Source organism: Lycium barbarum, chromosome 1, assembly GCF_019175385.1.
Source record: "Lycium barbarum isolate Lr01 chromosome 1, ASM1917538v2, whole genome shotgun sequence".
NCBI classification, from domain to species: Eukaryota; Viridiplantae; Streptophyta; class Magnoliopsida; order Solanales; family Solanaceae; genus Lycium; species Lycium barbarum.
The window spans coordinates 9,017,090-9,035,665 of NC_083337.1; the positions used below are offsets into that span (position 1 = coordinate 9,017,090).

Genomic DNA, 18,576 nt, shown 5'->3' on the forward strand with positions numbered 1-18,576 from the left:
CTGTAATCACCAAATATGGGAACTGTTTATGAATTTTGTTCCTTGCAACTTACAAGGCATCATTCACCATCTTGTGCTCCATTCTTTTTCTCATCTAAATTTTATCTTTTCCTTTACAGGATAATCTTACGTATAGTCATTCAACTTTCAATTTATTGCACCAAAATCATAAAACTAACCATTGTATTATCGAGAAATAACTCAATTATGCTATCAAAACAAGTTTAAAATTTAAAAAATGCTAAATTCGATCCTCAAAAGCGCAAGTTGATTGCCACATGTATAAAATATCATATGAGTATAGTCACATCAGCTACTTAACATTCATAATATTCATGTGGAAACAATAAAAAAACTAACTATTTTCGACCCTACCAAATACCTGAGGTCTTTCACCACGTGGCACATCATGAGTTATTTATTTTAAATGGGGGTAAGAAAATGAGTTTTTTAAAGAAATTGTTCAACGTGGATATTATGCAAGGTGAGTTGCTAAAGTGGCAGATGTACTTTTCTGTTACAAAGTAAGTTTTATGAATTTTTGATAAATTGAAAATTGGTGATGCATGGTCTAAGAAATCAATCCTTTCCTTCACTTATAAATGCATCTTGAATTGACACACAACAATAATTCTAACACAAACTTGAAAAAAAGTGAGGATATGGAGATCAAAGTAGAAGAAGAAACATCCCAAAATCTTGATCAAGAAAGGAAATCTCCCCTCTTAGAAGAAAATTTAACCCTGCCAGAAGTAGAAAAAAATCTTATACAAAAGGCAATTACTCAAACATTTCAAAGCACAGCCCACTTAGCCAATCTTCTCCCTACTGGTTCTGTCCTTGCCTTTCAACTTTTGTCACCAATATTCACAAATCAAGGCCATTGTGACAAAATAAGTCAACTTTTAACTATTGCACTTGTTGGAGTATGTGGACTATCATGTTTCATATTGAGCTTCACAGATAGTTTCACAGACAAGAAAGGAAAAATTTGTTATGGATTAGCGACGATACGAGGGTTGTGGATAATTGATGGATCAGCAAGAATTCCACATCAAATTGCAAAGAAATACAAGCTGAAATTTATTGATTTCTTGCATGGTTTTATGTCAGTATTGGTGTTTGCTGCTGTTGCTTTGTTTGATCAGAATGTGGTGAATTGCTTTTATCCAAAACCTTCTGATCAAACAGAGGAGTTGCTTACTGCTTTGCCAGTTGCAATTGGGGTCATTTGTAGTATGTTTTTTGTTGTGTTTCCCACAAAGCGCCACGGAATTGGCTTTCCACTCACCTCTAATTAGTGTAGTTAGTGAGGATTTATATAGTCGATCCCAACTTGCATGTCTCACCACTATAAAAAACATGAATTTCCGGCGGATGCTTCCATCGGAATGCTGCGAGAATTATGATATTTACCACAAAAAGTCACAAGCCATTATCCCACAGATTTCGTCGGAAAATTCCATCAAAAGTTTCACGTTTTTTAGTAGTGTTTGAATGACTTGGTGCATGTATTCATTATTCTGCTTTTGTTTTTTTGAATGAAAAATTGACTGTTATTTTTGTTTTTTATCATCACTTATTGTAACTTGGCCATGCTTAAAATATGGAGCTGTAGATGACTTTTGTATGATAACTAGTAACTGCTTGCTTGAATAAAATTATAACTAACCAGTTATCACAACTATAACTGTTACATCCCGTATTTTTGAACGTCGGATTATTTGTAAGCTGAGGTGGGGCCCACACGTCAAGATTTTTTTTTGGGACATGTGACAAATTATATGAATCACATATGTGAAGTTAAACACAACTCAAGAAGGACCCTTGGGCCAAATCAAAGTGGAAGTCCTCCAAACGAATATTTTTAAGAAAACGTTTTCGGGTGACCTGACTTTGGGGGGGCAAAAACGGTATTATATGTTTGGAATTTGGAAAAATACCAAGAATTAAAAGTTGTAGATAATTGAATTATCTTTCCAACCATAGGTCGTGGGTTCCCAGATGACGTCGGTACAAGGAGATATGGACGTTTTAAGGTCGAAAGGTCAGTGGGCTAGGCCCAACTCGTGACCAACCGGGTTGGCCCAAAAAAAAAAAGATAAAAGGGGAGAAAATTTAGGCCCAAAAGAGGGGTGGCCGGCCATATGGCCCAAGCCCATGGTAATTCATTAATCCATGTATTAAATGAGACATTAGACCACAATTCTTTCATTTTCAAGAATCTTCAAGAACAAAATTGAGAGAAAAAGAAGAGCAAAAACTTGAAGGACCACACGGCCAAGTCCTTGGAAAATTAGGTCCTCAAAATCTTCCTCCAAAAATTATTAGCTTGTGGTTTTCCTACTCAATTAAGGGTCCTTTACAACTTGGTGTAGTTGTTTTGGAAGAAGGAGCACTTATTTCTTCAAGTTGACAACTTGTTCAAGTGAAGAAATTTGTAGAAAAAGGTAAGAATCAATTCCTTTTTCTTATGTTATGAAGGTTTGTTTATGTTGTAGTATGTAGAAATGAGTGGAAATTATGGAAATATGGAAGTTTGCAAAGTGGGTATGTATGTGTGTAGAAGGATGAACCAATTTTATTTGTTATGTTAATTGTGTTGTTGAAGCCTTGTAATGGAAATGGAAGGAAATGGTTCAAGTTGGTATGGAAAATTGTTGAAAATGGTTATAGGAAATTATGTGATTTTAATGTAGTTTTTATGAAATTATGGAAGTTGAATGAAAATTGGATGAAATTGGAAAGAAGCCATGTTGGCCGTGTGGTATATGTTGTTGAGATAATGTTGGATTTATTTTGTTTAACATGTTAGTTGTGTTATTGTGATCTTCACAATGCAAAGGAAGATTATATGAGTGAAGTTGACATGAAAATGGAATGTAGAGAATTATGACACATTAATGTGATTTTATGATATTAAGATAATGAAGTTGTTAAAGTGTATATTGTTGTTGGAGATGAATTAGTAAGTAGAAAATGTGTTGGAATGGTTTTGTTGCATATATAAGAATTTTGGATTGAATATGGAAGTTGATGGAATTGTTGAATATTGAATATATAGCTTGGAATACTTTTGGTTTATGTTTGAATGGTCTTATATTAGTATGTGAATATGAAAATATTGATATCGGGTTGTAAGTGCAAAGTTGGATTTGGAATTGTCGCATTATTTGGAAAATAAGACTATTTACGCTAGAATGCGTTCCTAGACGATTATTGATGTTGTATATATTGTTGTTGGTATGGTTGTTGTTGTTTTAGCCGAGTTTTAACCTCGGGGATGATATATATATAGGGGAGATGCTGCTCAAATTTTTATAGACAAGAATTGGTTAAGGTTGAAATTTTAAGTCTTATGAATAGTAAATTGGTAAATGTGACCATTTGTAGGTTTTGGACGAAACGGGATTTGAGTTTTGGCAAGCGTAAAGGGCAAGAAAGGTATGTAAAGCTATCCCGATTCTTCTCTTGGCATGTCCTAGATGTACTAGGCTTGGATTTACGCCTCGGGGAATATTCTGTCCATCGGAATCCGCGTTTGAAATCGTCGCTTTTTCATTCAATAGAATTGAATTCCTTAAGTATGCTTTGATGAAAAATTATGAAATTTTTTTCCAAATTGCTTACGAAGTTATGGAATGTCCTAGAACCTTTGTAGGTGACCCCATAAGCTTAAAAATACGTAATTTGAGCCCACCGCTTCATTGGTTCCGAGGTGGGCCCACTATTTCCAATTTTACCCTTTATGTGTCTATGACTTGTCTTCGAGCGTTTTCGTTAGAGATACTCTAACTACTCCTTTATCTACTAAATAAAAATTATTTTAAATATTTCATTAAGTCTTATAAATTGTTTTGAATCTTGAAAACGATCTCGGATAGATTATGCCTCCGTAACCCGTTATGACATCTAAATTTACTTACTATGTTTCCGTCCGATTTCATTGATTTGATTTGACATTCGATATGCCTCATTGAGTCTCTGGAAATATATATATGGTATTTTTAGTGCATTTAGTTTCTCACTACTCCGTTCGTGGATGCCTCAATGTTTCCCCCACTGAGCCCGGGCCAGGATATGTTGTCAAGCGTGATCCTTTGCATTGTTCGCCGTGCCTCGATGTGAGGGGGCAGGTATACGCGTACATGGGTTTGTGGAGTATGTTGTGCCATGTACGCTTGTTCTGATATGATTTGCTATGGCCATCTGATATGACATATTATGTTACGGGGTTATGCCCCTGTTCTGATTCTTCTGTGTTGTGGCACCAGCGTCGGGAGGGTGGCCACGTTCTGTCTGCCGAGTCCCTTGGCAGGGGCCGGATTTGATGTGACATATGTTTCTGTACACACTCTGCATGTTTTGAAAATATATATCTGATACTTTGGGTTTTCTATTTACTTTCTGTACGTTCTGTACCAGTTATGATTTTGTTTCTGTAATTCAGGCTTTGCATATTCAGTACATATTTCGTACTGACCCCCTTTCTTCGGGGGCTGCGTTTTCATGCCGCGCAGGTACCGACGACAGGTTTGCTGATCCGTCCGCTTAGGATCTTATTCTCCTATTTTGGAGCGCTCTCTTATCCAGAGCCCATCTTTTGGTATAGTCTGTCACTACTGTATATATATATTCTCGTTCATGGGTACGGCGGGGCCCTGTCCCGTCATATGATTCTGTCGGTCTGTTTAGAGGTCTGTGGACATGTTTGTGGGTTGGGGTCTTTCTGTACAGTTGCGTGTGTATGTTGTGTTTGGGCGATCTCATTCGCCGCGGCGGCCGGTCCGCATATGTTTAAATGTTGCTTCGTTGGCCCGGTGTGGTCTTTTGTTGGTATTTTCTGTGCGCAGGGTTATTTTGGATAGCCTGTAAAACAAAGGAAACTCTGCCGAAATTTTTCTGGAAATTATCTAACTTTGAAATATAGCCTTGTCGGCTTCCGCTATATACTTGAATGCGTTTGATAAAATTTGAGATAGCATTTGATAGATGTGTTCGGGTGCTCAGATCGGGCACTAGTCACGGCCTATGGGGGTTGGGTCGTGACAATAACTATGGTAATAATTAAATATATGGAGCAAGATGTTTCATTCTTAACATTGTATGGTCAGTAGCGGAGTTAGGATTTCCGCCGAGGGGTTCAAAATATAAAAAAGTAAACATACGAAGAAGCCTAAGGGGGTTCAACATCTACTATATATACATAAAAAATAATTTTAACCTTATAAAAACAGTGTTTTTTTCTGCCGAGGGGGTTCAGATGAACACCCTCAGTATAGTGTGGCTCCGCCACTGTGTATGGTTGATAGGTTGTTTGAGTCACTCCAACCTTAGGAGTCAGTTTGGTTGGTGGGATGGCATAAACTAGAATATCCTATTTCATTCGATTAGTTATCCTACCTTCTATATGCGATAACTAATTTCATCACTATAGTACAAATGGTAGGATAGTCATAACCAAATGCAAGACAAAATAATTTCATATTTTATTCCTGAATTATTATCTTTAGGGATAACTACGTATATATACATCTTAAGAAGAAATATTTATGAAACGTGACGATAGTTTTATCTTTATAAAACATAACATTACAAACCCTATACAAAACATGTTTTTTTTTGCTATTTTTTAAAAATATTTTTTCCTTCAAAAATTTATATGCGAAAGTTGTATGAAATGCGTATATCTCGATCAAGCTTAAAAAGTTCGTTCAAAATTTAGTGTATGAAAAATGTATGAAATGTGTATATCTCGTTCAAGGCTTAAAAAATACACTCAAAATTGTGTGAATGAAAACAATATGAAATTTGTATCTCGCTCAAGCCTTAAAATTTCGCTCACATTTTCATGTATAAAGTTCATGTTAGATTTCTATAAAATTAATAAAACTACAACAACACTGTATACAACTTTGATACAATATTTAAGACTTAAAATAATCGCTCAAATTTTTGTGTATGAAATGTATATATCTTGGTCAAGACTTAAAAAGTTCGCTCAAATTTTATGTATGAAGAACGTATGAAATGTGCATATCTCGATCAAGGCTTAAACATTACGCTCAAAATTTTATGTACGAGAATGATATGAAATGTGTATATTTCGCGCTCAAGACTTAGAATTTCATTCACATTTTTCGTATATAAAGTTCATATTAGGTTTCTGAAAAATTAATACAACTACAACAACACTGTAACAACTTTTATACAATATTCAAGGCTTAAAGTTTTCGCTCACAATTTTGTGTATGAAAATTATATTAAAATTTTTGCTTACACATACACATTTCATACACAAAAATTTAAGGTAATTTTTCAGCCTTTGAGCAAAAAAAATATATTATTTTTTAAAAATATAAAAAATATATTTTAAAAAAAATAATTTTTTTAAAAAAAAATATTTTCTGGAAAAAAATAAAAAAACGAAAAATGTATATAAATCCGTCATGTTTCGTAATATATCGTTATGTTTTGTAAATAGGGAAAACTATCTATATATTTTGTAATAAAGAGTCTTAAGTAGGTACCTTATGTAATTTTTCCTTATCTTTATCCCACCTACCAAATGACCTTAATTCAGTGTACAATATCCTACGAGATTGGGCCTCAACAAGTCGAGCTCCATTTTGCTCAACAGAATGCAAAGTCCAGAACCAAAATGACTCAATAAAAACTAAGTGAATCAAAATACCCCAACAAAAAAAAAGTTACAAAACTATCTTTAGCGCAGTAAAATACTGCGCTAAAGTTTTTTTTTTTTTTGCGTAGTGCAGTAAAATACTGCGCTACAGCGAGCACTAGAACAAAAAAATTTGGTAAACTTTTTTTTTTTGCCACATTTAGTGTGTTTTTTCATACTTTGACCAACGATTAGTCGTGTGTCAAGACTCCGAAACGTCAATATTTTATGTAGAACTTGATATTTTTTTTTGCATACAATAATGTAGGCTCAATACATCAAGGATAAGTAGACGTTCGGATGGTCATTTTAGGGGTTGAAACGGTGCCCTAAGTAAGTTATTTTTGAAAAAACTTAGTATTTGACTCTAAGGTTATTTTGGTCAACTTTATATGTCGAGAAAATTAGTCAGCTTTATTTTCAAAAGTTGAAACCACAGAAGTGAAATTGACATTCACAGCTACATTATCTTAGGATTTTTATGTTGAAATCTATTGCGTATCATCATATTATAAGTAAATAAAACTGAAAATTTCACGCCAATTTGGGGGAAAATTGAAATTGAATGGGATAAAAGGTGTTTTTTTTTTTTTTTTAAATCGACTTGGCCTAATCGCATAGATCTCGGAAAAATACCTAAAATAAAAAAAATCGCGTAAATCGGACGTCCGAGCGTAAGTTATGACCATCTAAAGTTTGACTACTTTACAACTAGTTTTTCTTCCTATATTTTTTAGAATTATATTTATATTCAAGATAAAGTTATGTCTTGATTAAAAAATAACACGCTTAAATTAAAACCTTAAAAAATAAAACACCCTAAAGTTTCCAAACAAAACTTACTTCGGGTACCTTTTCAACCCCTAAAATGACTATCCGAACGTCTACGTATCCTACATTATTGTACGCAGAAAAAATATCAGGTTCTATATAAAATATTGATGTTTCGGAGTCTTGACACATGACTAATCGTTGGTCAAAATATGAAAAAAACACTAAGTTTTTTTTCAAACAAAACTTACTTCGGGCACCTTTTCAACCCCTAAAATGACTATCTGAACGTCTACGTATCCTTGATGTATTAGGCTTACATTGTTGTATGCAGAAAAAAAATCAGGTTCTATATAAAATATTGACGTTACGGAGTCTTGACACACGACTAATCATTGATCAAAGTACGAAAAAACACACTAAGTGTTGCAAAAAAAAAAAAAAAAAAGTTTAGCAATTTTTTTTTATTGCTAGCTATAGGGTAGTAAAATACTGCGCTATGCAAAAAAAAAAAAATTCTTTAGCGCAGTAAAATACTGTGCTAAAGCAGTTAACGACTCCGTCTCCGTGAACTGCTTTAGCGCAGTATTTTACTGCGCTAAAGGTATTTTTGTGACATTTTTTTTATTAGGGTATTTTGGTTCAAAATGATTTTTTTGGGGGCATTTTGGTTCCGGACTCACACAATGCAATCCCTCAGTTGGGAAAATTAATAAATGTTATTTCTGCTATGAGTTTAAGTTCTACACATGAAAGAATATTTTATACAATCAGATTAATTAAAAGATAATTACACATAGCTCTCTATAATAAGCATTAATTAGCGGCATGAGAAACTATTAACAATTTACTACTTATAATAAACTAAAATGAGTTGATATTGCTTTTTGTTTTTGTGTGGGTTGCCCTTAAAAGGCACTGGTCTTTAATTTTTTCCCCTCATATTGCTGGTCTTTAATTTTTATCCTTCGCCTAATACCATGAGGTTTGGGTTCGAATCCCGATTCAGTAAAAAAAAAATCGCAAGGCAATGTTTCGTATCAAAATTAGGCTTATTCGAGTAAAAGTTAGGCCTTAAGACAGAGTTTTGCAAAATATCAACTGAGTTAAAAAGGAAAATTTAGAGTCCATAACTACCTCTAAAACTTATTCATTAGTAACAGCTACCTTTTTTTTAAATTATATTTGGTAGCTTAATTATTAATCAAATTACCATCTATAGCTTGTTTTTGTAACTGCAGTGTATTTCCCTAAAAATAAGATACACACAATTTTTTTTTCCAAATATTTTTCTCTCACCTATCAAATCTATTTTCTCCCTCACCCCTCTTTCTCTCTCCGTTCCATCTCCCAGTCCTTTAAATTGATTTTCTCTGACCTACCAATTTTATTTTCTCCCTCACTCTTCTTTCTCTCTCTGTTCCATCACCTACCCTAGATCTCATTTTCTCTTACGAATCAGAAGAATCCTACAGTAGTAGCAGCAGCCATGGTCGACGACGGAGTGAAGCTTTATTAAAAAGAGCCATGGTCGACGACGGAGTGAATCCATGGTCGACGTTTGGGTATTGTTTTCTGCGAGAAACAAAGAGTTTGGTGGGAAATGGCTAAAATGGGATACATGAAAGCTTTAATGGAAACAGCATGGAAGTTGTAAAAAGATGAAGTTGATATAAGGAAAAATGAATGGCTTACGAGAAAAGCAACTTGTAACAAATGGGAAAAAGAAAAAAGGTTTTGATTTTTGATTGAATCTTGTTGAAGAATACACTATGGTTTTGCGAGAGAAATGGAGAAAGATAGAGCAATGAGCACAACTACCAGTGGTAGTGAAGCCATGGTCGACGAAGGAGCGGAAAAAAGAGCTCTAACAACGGTGAAGGACGACAGAGTGAAACTTTATTAACTAGTCCAATTGAAAGTCTTTATCTCCGGATAACGTCCTTTTTGTAGCAATCTGAGACGACCCGCTTCTTTCCCATGAGAACACCATTAATGAGAGTTGTGGAGCTTCATGCCCACCAAATGTTTGATAAAATGTTTCAGTATATTTCAGTGTATTAACGAACAATATATTTAAATTTTCGTATATTTCAGTGTATTTCAACATATTATTTCGCTGTATTTCAATGTATTTATCTTTTTTTTTTTGGTGTAAATATAGTGAATGTTCCAAATATAGAGCCTATTTTTACTACACTTTGTTTTTACGACTTTTGTATTTTGCTGTATTTCAATGTATTTCTAATTTATGAAACAGTTTCTGATATATTTTATTGTATTCCATTGTATATACGCATACTATAACTTTATATTTCTTAAACAATTAACCATTGTATATACGCATACTACAACTTTGTATTTCTTAAACAATTAACCATATTTCATTATATTTCAGTGTATATTTTTCTGTATTTGGAAGTTTTTAGATCTTTAGTGGTTTTTGAATTCAAAAAGTTTTGATTGTGGTAAAAGTTGAGAGAGATTGTTGAGCTTTTATGGAAGAACAACCGTTTTGCGTGATTTATGGTAAGTTTTAAATTGAATCCCATAATTTTTTTAATATAAAATTGTTACATAAATAGGGTTTGATTTTACTCTTCAGTGATTTGTGTGAAATATGATTGATTTAATTTGACTTACCATTTAAAAAGGAAAAGAATATTATGTTAAAAAAATATAGCCTATTTTTTCTCTTAGATTTAAAAAAAAAACATGTTTAAAAAATAAAGCCTAAATTTACTCTAATGCGTTTTGTATTTCTCTGTATTTCGGTATATTTCACTGTATTTCAAAAATATGAGATACAACTGAAATGCAGCCAAAAGCAGCTGCGAATTGTAAATCTTCAACTTGTAGCTATAACTAGTTAGAAGTTATTAAAAGGTAGCTATTTATGTAAGTTTCATAAAAACAATTGCCTTAATGCAAATCTCTAACTTAAGGTAGAAGGCAAAACTTTAACTTAAGTCGAGTTTGTAGTCAAACTCTACCTGATGAGGCATAGTTTGACTGCAAACTTTACTTAAGGCAGAGTTTGAAACTCTGTCTGAAGGTAGCAGAACTCTACCTTGCGATTTTTTTTTTAAATTTTTGACTGAGCGGAGATTCGAACCCAGAAACAAAGGGTTTTTAGTGAAGGACAAAAATTAAAGACCACCAATTTGAGGGACAAAAATTAAAGACCATCCTCAAACAAGGACTATCGTGAAAATTGCCCTTGATATTGTACAAAACATTTTGCGCCATTAGTGGTCAACTCTTCCGTTATTTGTAGGTAAAATTTTCACAAACAACTACCTTTTAGCTCCTTCTAACAACCTATAACTATATGTTCTACATTTACAATTCATAGCTGGAGGACCTATATTTAGCTAGTAGATGCATCGACTTAAATAATATAACGGAAATACACACGCTGAGAAAACTGAAAGTGCTATATTTATGGAAACAAAATCTATTCCAATTTAAATTAAAATCAGTTTTTAATGTTCCCTGATTCACGCAAATATCCTCCCATTCCATATCTGATCTCATATCTCATTCAAACAGCTAACAAATAAAATAAAAAATTGAATTCAAAAAGTACATTCATATTTTTAACCAAAAAAAAAAAAAAAGGTTCAAAAACTAGTTCATCAAAAAACTTTGAAAAATAATAATATCAAACCAATGAACAGAGCTCGTTTTAAACGACGAATATATATTTGAATTCATCTATTGAAATATCAAATTAAAGTTGAGTTCATAATTGAGGTAACAACGTTTTCACCGCAACTTTTTTATTTTTTTGATTTTTCTGAAATTTTGAAAAATATAGTCAAAATATATCTGAAATATAGTCAACAGAAACCAGAATAAGTAATATTGAACATAATAATCAAATACAATTAAAATATAGCCAAAATATAGCCATAATTGAGGTAACAACGTTTTCACTGCAACTTTTTTTTTTAATTTATTTTTCTGAAATTTTTCTAAATATAGTCAAAATATATGAAAAATATATCTGAAATATAGTTAACAGAAACCAGAATAAGTAATATTGAATATAATAATCAAAATACAATTAAAATATAGCCAAAATATCTATGAAAAACAACTATTAAAATATCAATCCAAAACATTAGGAATTGAAAATTCAGGAAGTAACAAAAAAAAAACAACGAAAATATAGGTTAAATACACGGTGAAACGTAAAATCAGTATAAAATCTTACCTTTTTTGAGAATTAGATTTGAATTATGAGTGAAATTAATGAGTAGTTAATTAGAGATAAACAAGGAAGTTGAACTATTATAAAACTGATTTGAAATTGGAGGAACTTAAGGGATATTGGGCATAATGACGTTTATTTAGGGGGATAGGAGAGAGGGACCTTTTTTTTGGCTTAAATTTAGGGGTGTGGGAAGTTACCAGATGAGTGGTAAAAAAGTGATAGCTATAAGAAGTAAATATGTTATATTTTAGCTACTAAATATAATTATTGTAAAGTTTAGTTATGTTCCATAAATAGGTAATAATGTAAGCTATGCCAAGTAAATTTTTTACTATTTGTAGACCAGATTGGATAGGCCTTCCTTAAATGGGCTCATGGATTAAACTCATTCAGATATGGGCCAATCTAACATTCTTCCTCCACAAAGTGACCAAACCCATGTTCGAGCCCATGCCTGGCCTGCTCATTAGCTCTCCCTTTTTGTGGGGAAAATTAGGTGGAATGATTAGCTTTGAGACCTAATATTTAATCACTATGTATTTGAAATGTAACTGAGAAATAGCAATTTTTAATGTGGAGAGAAAATTTGGACTAAAATTCTTTTAATTGGTACACTTAAAAAGTTCAGTACGGTACTGTTGGAGTTTGAATTTTTGCCAAGTGAACAAATGAACTCAAAAAATCTTTCGTTGAGTTCTCACTTTGACAAGTATTGTGCTAGAGTTCGAAGAACTGATTGACAAAATCCTTGAGTTCTCAGTTGTAATAACACAAACTCAAGGAAACAACAACAACAACAACAACAATAACATACCCAGTGAAATCCCACAATGTGGGGTCTGGGGATGGTAAAGTGTACGCATGCCTTGTCGCTACCTCGGAAGGTAGAGAGGTTGTTTCCGAAAGACCCTCGGCTCAAGACAAAGCGAGATAAAAAAAGGTTAGATACAGACAAGGAGAGAAAAGCAGTATTAAAATGAAAATAACGAGAGCAACAAAGCTATGATAAAGCATCCTGAAAAAAGAGGCAATAGCTACCACATATAAATAAGGTAAAAGACAGTAACTACAGTTGATATACAAAAGCATACACTAATCTCACTACAAAAAATAACAAAATGTAACAGAAGACTAAGGGAAAGAAACTATACAAGTACTACACGACTACTACTACGGACCTTCTAAATAGGGCAACACATGACTACCTACTACCCTTCTACCTTAATCCGTGTCCTCCATAGCTTCTTATCTAAGGTCATGTCCTCAGTAAGCTGTACTTTCGCCATGTCCTGTATAATCATCTCTCCCCAATACTTCTTCGGCCTGCCCCTACCTCTCCTGAAACCGTCCATAGTAACCTCTCACACCTCCACATTGGGGCATCCGTGCCTCTTCGCTGCACATGACCAAACAATCTTAGCCTCATTTTCCACATCATATCATCCACCGAGGCCAGATCCACTTTATTCGGATATCTTCATTTCTAATTATCATGCCCTGAACCATGACCTGGGCGTAACACGACACTCGATGCCTGCCTGCATGTGACCGAGCGAACCAACTGGCTGGTTGGATTAACATGTGGTATACTGATATCTAAGTATGATAAACACATGCTAATCAAGTGAGAATAACTGACTGAAATATATATCTGTGCAGAAGAAATACTAAAAGTCTATAATACTGAATAAGTGGTAGCCAAAAGGGCTAACTGAATAATCCAACAAAATACTGAAATATCTGATTGACTGTAATCTATGAAGCCTCTACTGAATAAGGAAATACTGACTGACTATCGGGACAAGGCCTCCGGCATACCTTAATACTGAAATACTGTCTGCTAACTAACTGACTAAATATAAAGATAAATATAGGGCCTTGGAGAACTAAGGCTCACCACTGACTAGCTGCATCTGAAAGCCTCCTAGCAAGCTGCGTCCGCACCCTGTATATCGGTATCTGCATCATGAGATGCAGGCCCCGAGCAAATGGGACGTCAGTACACTGGAATTGCACTAGTATATAAAGCAATTGAATGAAATAATAAGCTGAACTGAAACGGAACTGAAATACTGATAACTAGACTGAAACAGAGAAGTAAGGATATGAATACTCCCTGTCCTGAATAACGAATAACCTGCTTACTGTCTGTGACCTTAGGTCCAATAATAATAATAATATGCATGCAAAATTTGTGGCATGATGCCTAAGTATACGTATACATAATCTGTGACCTTAGGTCCATATCTGTGGGCCTAATGCCCTAATACAGGTATTCAATAACAAGCAGTGAGACTGAGATATAACTGATAACATGATACTGATTACTGATTTTGAAAATGAAACTGGTAACTGTTCATAATAATTCTAAGTATTCATACTGAGACTCATGAGATAAAATTCACAAGTCTATATTGATTACGTACTGAGTTCATGATATTCAAATTAATCACCATGAACGAATTATGAAACTATAATCCTAGAAGATAACAGTCTTACAGCTATTTAAGAAACTAGGGTTAAACTGTATTCTGAGTCAATTTACTGATAAGTATGAAGAATGAAGCGTAGGGAGAATCATGAACATTCCCTAACGTAGATAGTTAGCCTCACATACCTGTAATCGCTCCAATCCAACAAACTAAACTGCTTTTTTGACGTAGAACGCAAACTCTAACTTTGAATCACTTGGGAAGGATTTACCTTGGAAATCCTATGTTTTGGTTGAAGAATCATGTTACTGGTCATGAATAATTGTTGGAATTACTTAGGAATCGTTAGAGCGATCTTACCTTGATGTGGGAGGAAGAGGAGAGGAGGAAAATGGATGCTTAGGGCTTTAGAACGAAATTGTAATGTCTAATAACTAAAATTTCGAGCTAATTGTTACATTTATGGCATGGGGCATTTTGGACCCCCAGGCTCGCCGAGCGCGGTCTATGGCTTGCCCCTGCCCCACTTTGGGGCTAGTTCGGCGAGCTCCCTTGTCCATTTTACACTTAGACGATTTTCTTGAATTTTCCCAACTTTTTGACCCTACCTCGCTGAGTGCGGTCCAAGGCGAGTCCTTTCCTCGCTTTGGGGCGAGCTTGGCGAGCTCCCCTGTCACTTTTACACTACGGTAACAATGTTCAGTAAAATGGGTATAACTCCTATACCATTGGAAAGCTATTTCAAAGGGATACAACTTTTATGTTTTAAGTTTTCTCAAATTATTAATACATTTTCACTAAATCGGGTTGGAAGGAAGACCTAGCGAAAACTTAGCCGATTCTATCGAATCTGAGCACCCCTCTATTATCCATTTTGAGACGATCATATATCCTAGATCCGGACTCCGGTTGGCCTGATCCTTATATGCCCAGAAAGGTGTTTCTATGTACTGCAACTTTCATTAAGGAACCTTTTTCAAATTCCCAATGAATCAAGGTGTTATAGTTACCTGAAGTAGGCCCCTTAGCCACTTTCGCAAAACTTTCAAACCTTCAAATTTCATATGAAACTCTAACGATACGAGTATAACCTTTATTTTAAGATATGGGGTGTTATAATATCTCCCCCTTGGGATCATTCTTCCTCAAATGATGGGTTCTGGTTAACTAGGCTGACAGAAACACGTGTTCACTTCTGTAATGAACACCTGAATGCTAATAAACTGAAAGGGATTGCTGAACTGTATAGCTTACTGAACTAAATAGCTATTGAACTGGATAAATGAGACTGACTGAGTGACTACTAAGCTAATTGAATACTGGAAACATAGAACTACAAAGTGAAATCTAAATGGGAAGATAAATTACTTTCAACATTTTCTGCTGACTCTTCAAAGAAATGGGGATATCTGGACTCCATGTCCTCTTCGGCTTCCCAAGTAGCCACTTCTGTTTTCTGACTCCTCCAAAGGACCTTCACTGAGGCCACTTCTTTCGTTCTTAACTTGTGAACCTGACGATCAAGGATCTCAATTGGAACTTCTTCATAAGACAAACTATCATTGACCGTTATGCTATTAGTTGGGATAACCAATGACGAATCTCCCACACACTTTCTCAACATGGACACATGAAACACTGGATGCACAACAATCAAGTCTTGTGGAAACTCAATCTCATAAGCCACTTGACTAACCTTTCGCTGGATTCTGTATAGTCCAATATAGCGGGGACTAAGCTTTCCCTTATTACCAAACCTCACAACTCCCTTCATAGGAAAAACTTTAAGAAACACCCAATCATCAACTTGAAACTCTAAGTCCATCCGCCTCACATCTGTGTATGAATTTTGGCGACTCTGAGCCGTTCTCAAACGCTTTTGAATTAACTTGGCTTTCTCCATAGCCTGGTCCGAACAACTCTACTTCACCAACTTCGAACCAACCAATCAGTAATCTACATCTGCGCTCATACAAAGCTTCATATGGTACCATCCCAATACTAGCATGGTAACTATTATTGTAAGTAGACTCAATAAGAGGCAAGTAGACTCAATAAGATGAAGGTGGTCATGCTTACTGAACTGAATGAATACATGATTATTGAACTGCTGAGATACTGAACTGAATGTTTACTGACCTGACTGAATACTAAGATGACTGAATACTGGACTGGCAGGAATACATGAGTACTGGACTGACATCTGATTACTAAGCTGACATGAATATCTGAGTATTGAATTGACATGAATATTATAACATGAGGTCCGAATAGTGTATCTGTCTGGTCATCGGTCTGCGGATGAAAAGTTATGCTGAGGTTAACCTTGGTACCCAATCCATTCTGAAATGATCTCCAGAAGTTTGCTGCGAACTAGGCACCACGATTTGAAATGATGGACACTGGGTCCCATGAAGTCGAACCATTTATCGAATAACAATTTAGCATAATCCGGTGCTAAATATGTCGTCTTAACTGGCAAGAAGTATGCCGACTTCGTAGGTCTGTCCACAATCACCCAAATCGGGTCGTGCCTCCTAACTGAATGAGGTAGACCTGTTATAAAGTCCATATTTATCATCTCCCATTTCCAAATAGGAATATCTATATTCTGAGCCAAGCCGCCAAACCTATGGTGTTCGGCTTTCACTTACAGACAATTTGGGACATTTAGCCACAAACCCTGTCACATTCTTTTTCATATCGTTCCACCAATAACTCTACTTAAGATCACGATACATCTTCGTCGAATCTGGGTAAATAGAATACCCGGATTTGTGAGCTTCTGACATAATTCTCTCTCTGAGCCCATCTACATCTGGAACGCATAATCTGCCTCGGTATCTCATGGTACCATCATCTCTCCCTTGTTAAAAAGCTGACGCTTTATGTTTTTGAATCCCCTCTTTCATCTGCAACAAGTAGGAATCACCAAACTACTTCTCTCTAACTTCAATGACTAAGGAGGAATAAGCCATGTTCTGGGCAACAACTCCACCCACTCCAGAGTTCGAAAGTCGAACTCCTAGCTTGGATAAGCGGTGAACTTCGTTCACCATATTTCTCTTGTCTGCCTCAATCTTAATTTCTTTTTGAGATACTTCCTAAAATACTTATAGTACTGTTATGCGCCAAGTCTTTGACTAGCACCCTAAAGATTAGAGTCTCGTGCAATGACACTTCCCTTGTGACACATAACTGGGCATGATCTTATAGCTTTTGTGTGATCGCCTTGTTACACCTCGGAAAAGTCCCCGTGCAAGAACGATGAATAAACCAACGAAGGGTATGAGTGCGTGATGTTGTACTAAGTAAGGGGTAATGATTCATGAATTTTTAGAAATAATAAGGTTGAAGATTTTCAGCACAGCCAGTAGTCGTAAATCAGTATACGGGCCCGTAAAGTGATTTATGGACCGTATACTACCATCGTCCTCCAGCTTGCCAAAAATATCAACTTTCTGTTAAGTGTTGAAATGGCTAAATACGACTTGGAATACGGCCCGTAAACCTCGAACGTAAACTGCCACGTTCTTCAGCCAACTTCTCTGTTTTGGGACATGCTTAAATACGACCACACTATACGGTCCGTAAACTGATTTACGGTCCGTAAACTGTGGTTTACGACCACTGTACACCCCGACGACAATTCATTAAAAAATCACATTTTGAGTTATTAAAAAGGGACCCAAGCTTCATTTTATTTCATTATGCATCTACACCATTCAAGAACACTCTAGAATTCTCTCAACACTTCATCCATGGAAATTCAAGGAGAATCAAAGGAAACCTAAGACCATCAACACCAAATCCATGCAACAAGAGTATGAAATGCTAGTAAAGGCCATCTACCTCAAGAAAACCCAAGAAAGGTGAAGTAGGGTTTTGGTGCAAAGAAGGTATTACTAGTCAAGACTTATTCAACCATAAACTAAGGTAAGTTTCATGACTTTGGAATGTTGTTTAAAGTATTAGAAGACTAAGACACTTGAATTGTAGTAAGACATAGGAAGTGCACCATTATTTAGTGAATAGTGTCACTATGGAATGATAGTTGAATGGAATCATGGAAGTTGATATGCTATGATTATAAATACGTTATAAATGACGTTTGACCTTGGAATAAGTGCAACGCATGAGTAAAAGTGACGATTAGCTAAAACCACTAAATGTGGAGAAATTGAAGGAAATTGGTGGATTTTGCTAAACGTATATAAATGATGATTGCTGATTTCTATATTGTGCATATTGTTGCGAATGTTTGGGAGCTAAAATAGAATATGGGAAACGTAGTAGGAACAAAGGAAATTCTGCCCAATCTTCCTTAGAAATAGTAGTCCGTCCTTATAATTGCTTCGCTAACGACGATACGGATTCTCTTGAAGGTATATACAAGTGCGGTAAAGGAGAACGATCAAGCGATAAGAATAGTAAACGTCAAAGGTATGTAAGGCTCGTCTCTTCTTTCAAAG

The 18,576-nt window shown here is 35.1% G+C and overlaps 1 protein-coding gene and 1 long non-coding RNA gene across 2 annotated transcripts; both read left to right on the forward strand.

Annotated features, from left to right (window-relative positions):
* The first annotated feature begins 511 nt into the window (after positions 1-511).
* LOC132627065 (protein DMP4-like) lies at positions 512-1,505 on the forward strand. The gene has a single exon (XM_060342180.1). The coding sequence runs from the start codon at positions 603-605 to the stop codon at positions 1,299-1,301; it is 699 nt and encodes a 232-aa protein (XP_060198163.1). The 5' UTR covers positions 512-602; the 3' UTR covers positions 1,302-1,505.
* Positions 1,506-2,022: 517 nt separating this feature from the next.
* LOC132627121 (uncharacterized) lies at positions 2,023-5,028 on the forward strand. Its single transcript, XR_009577789.1, has 3 exons — positions 2,023-2,450; positions 3,394-3,444; positions 4,521-5,028. It is a non-coding gene; the product is annotated as an uncharacterized LOC132627121 (long non-coding RNA).
* Positions 5,029-18,576: the final 13,548 nt, after the last annotated feature.

What these genes read in the sequence shown, in the direction of transcription:
- LOC132627065 (XM_060342180.1), top strand. Translation starts at nt 603, where the DNA reads ATGCATCTTGAATTGACACACAACAATAATTCTAACACAAACTTGAAA.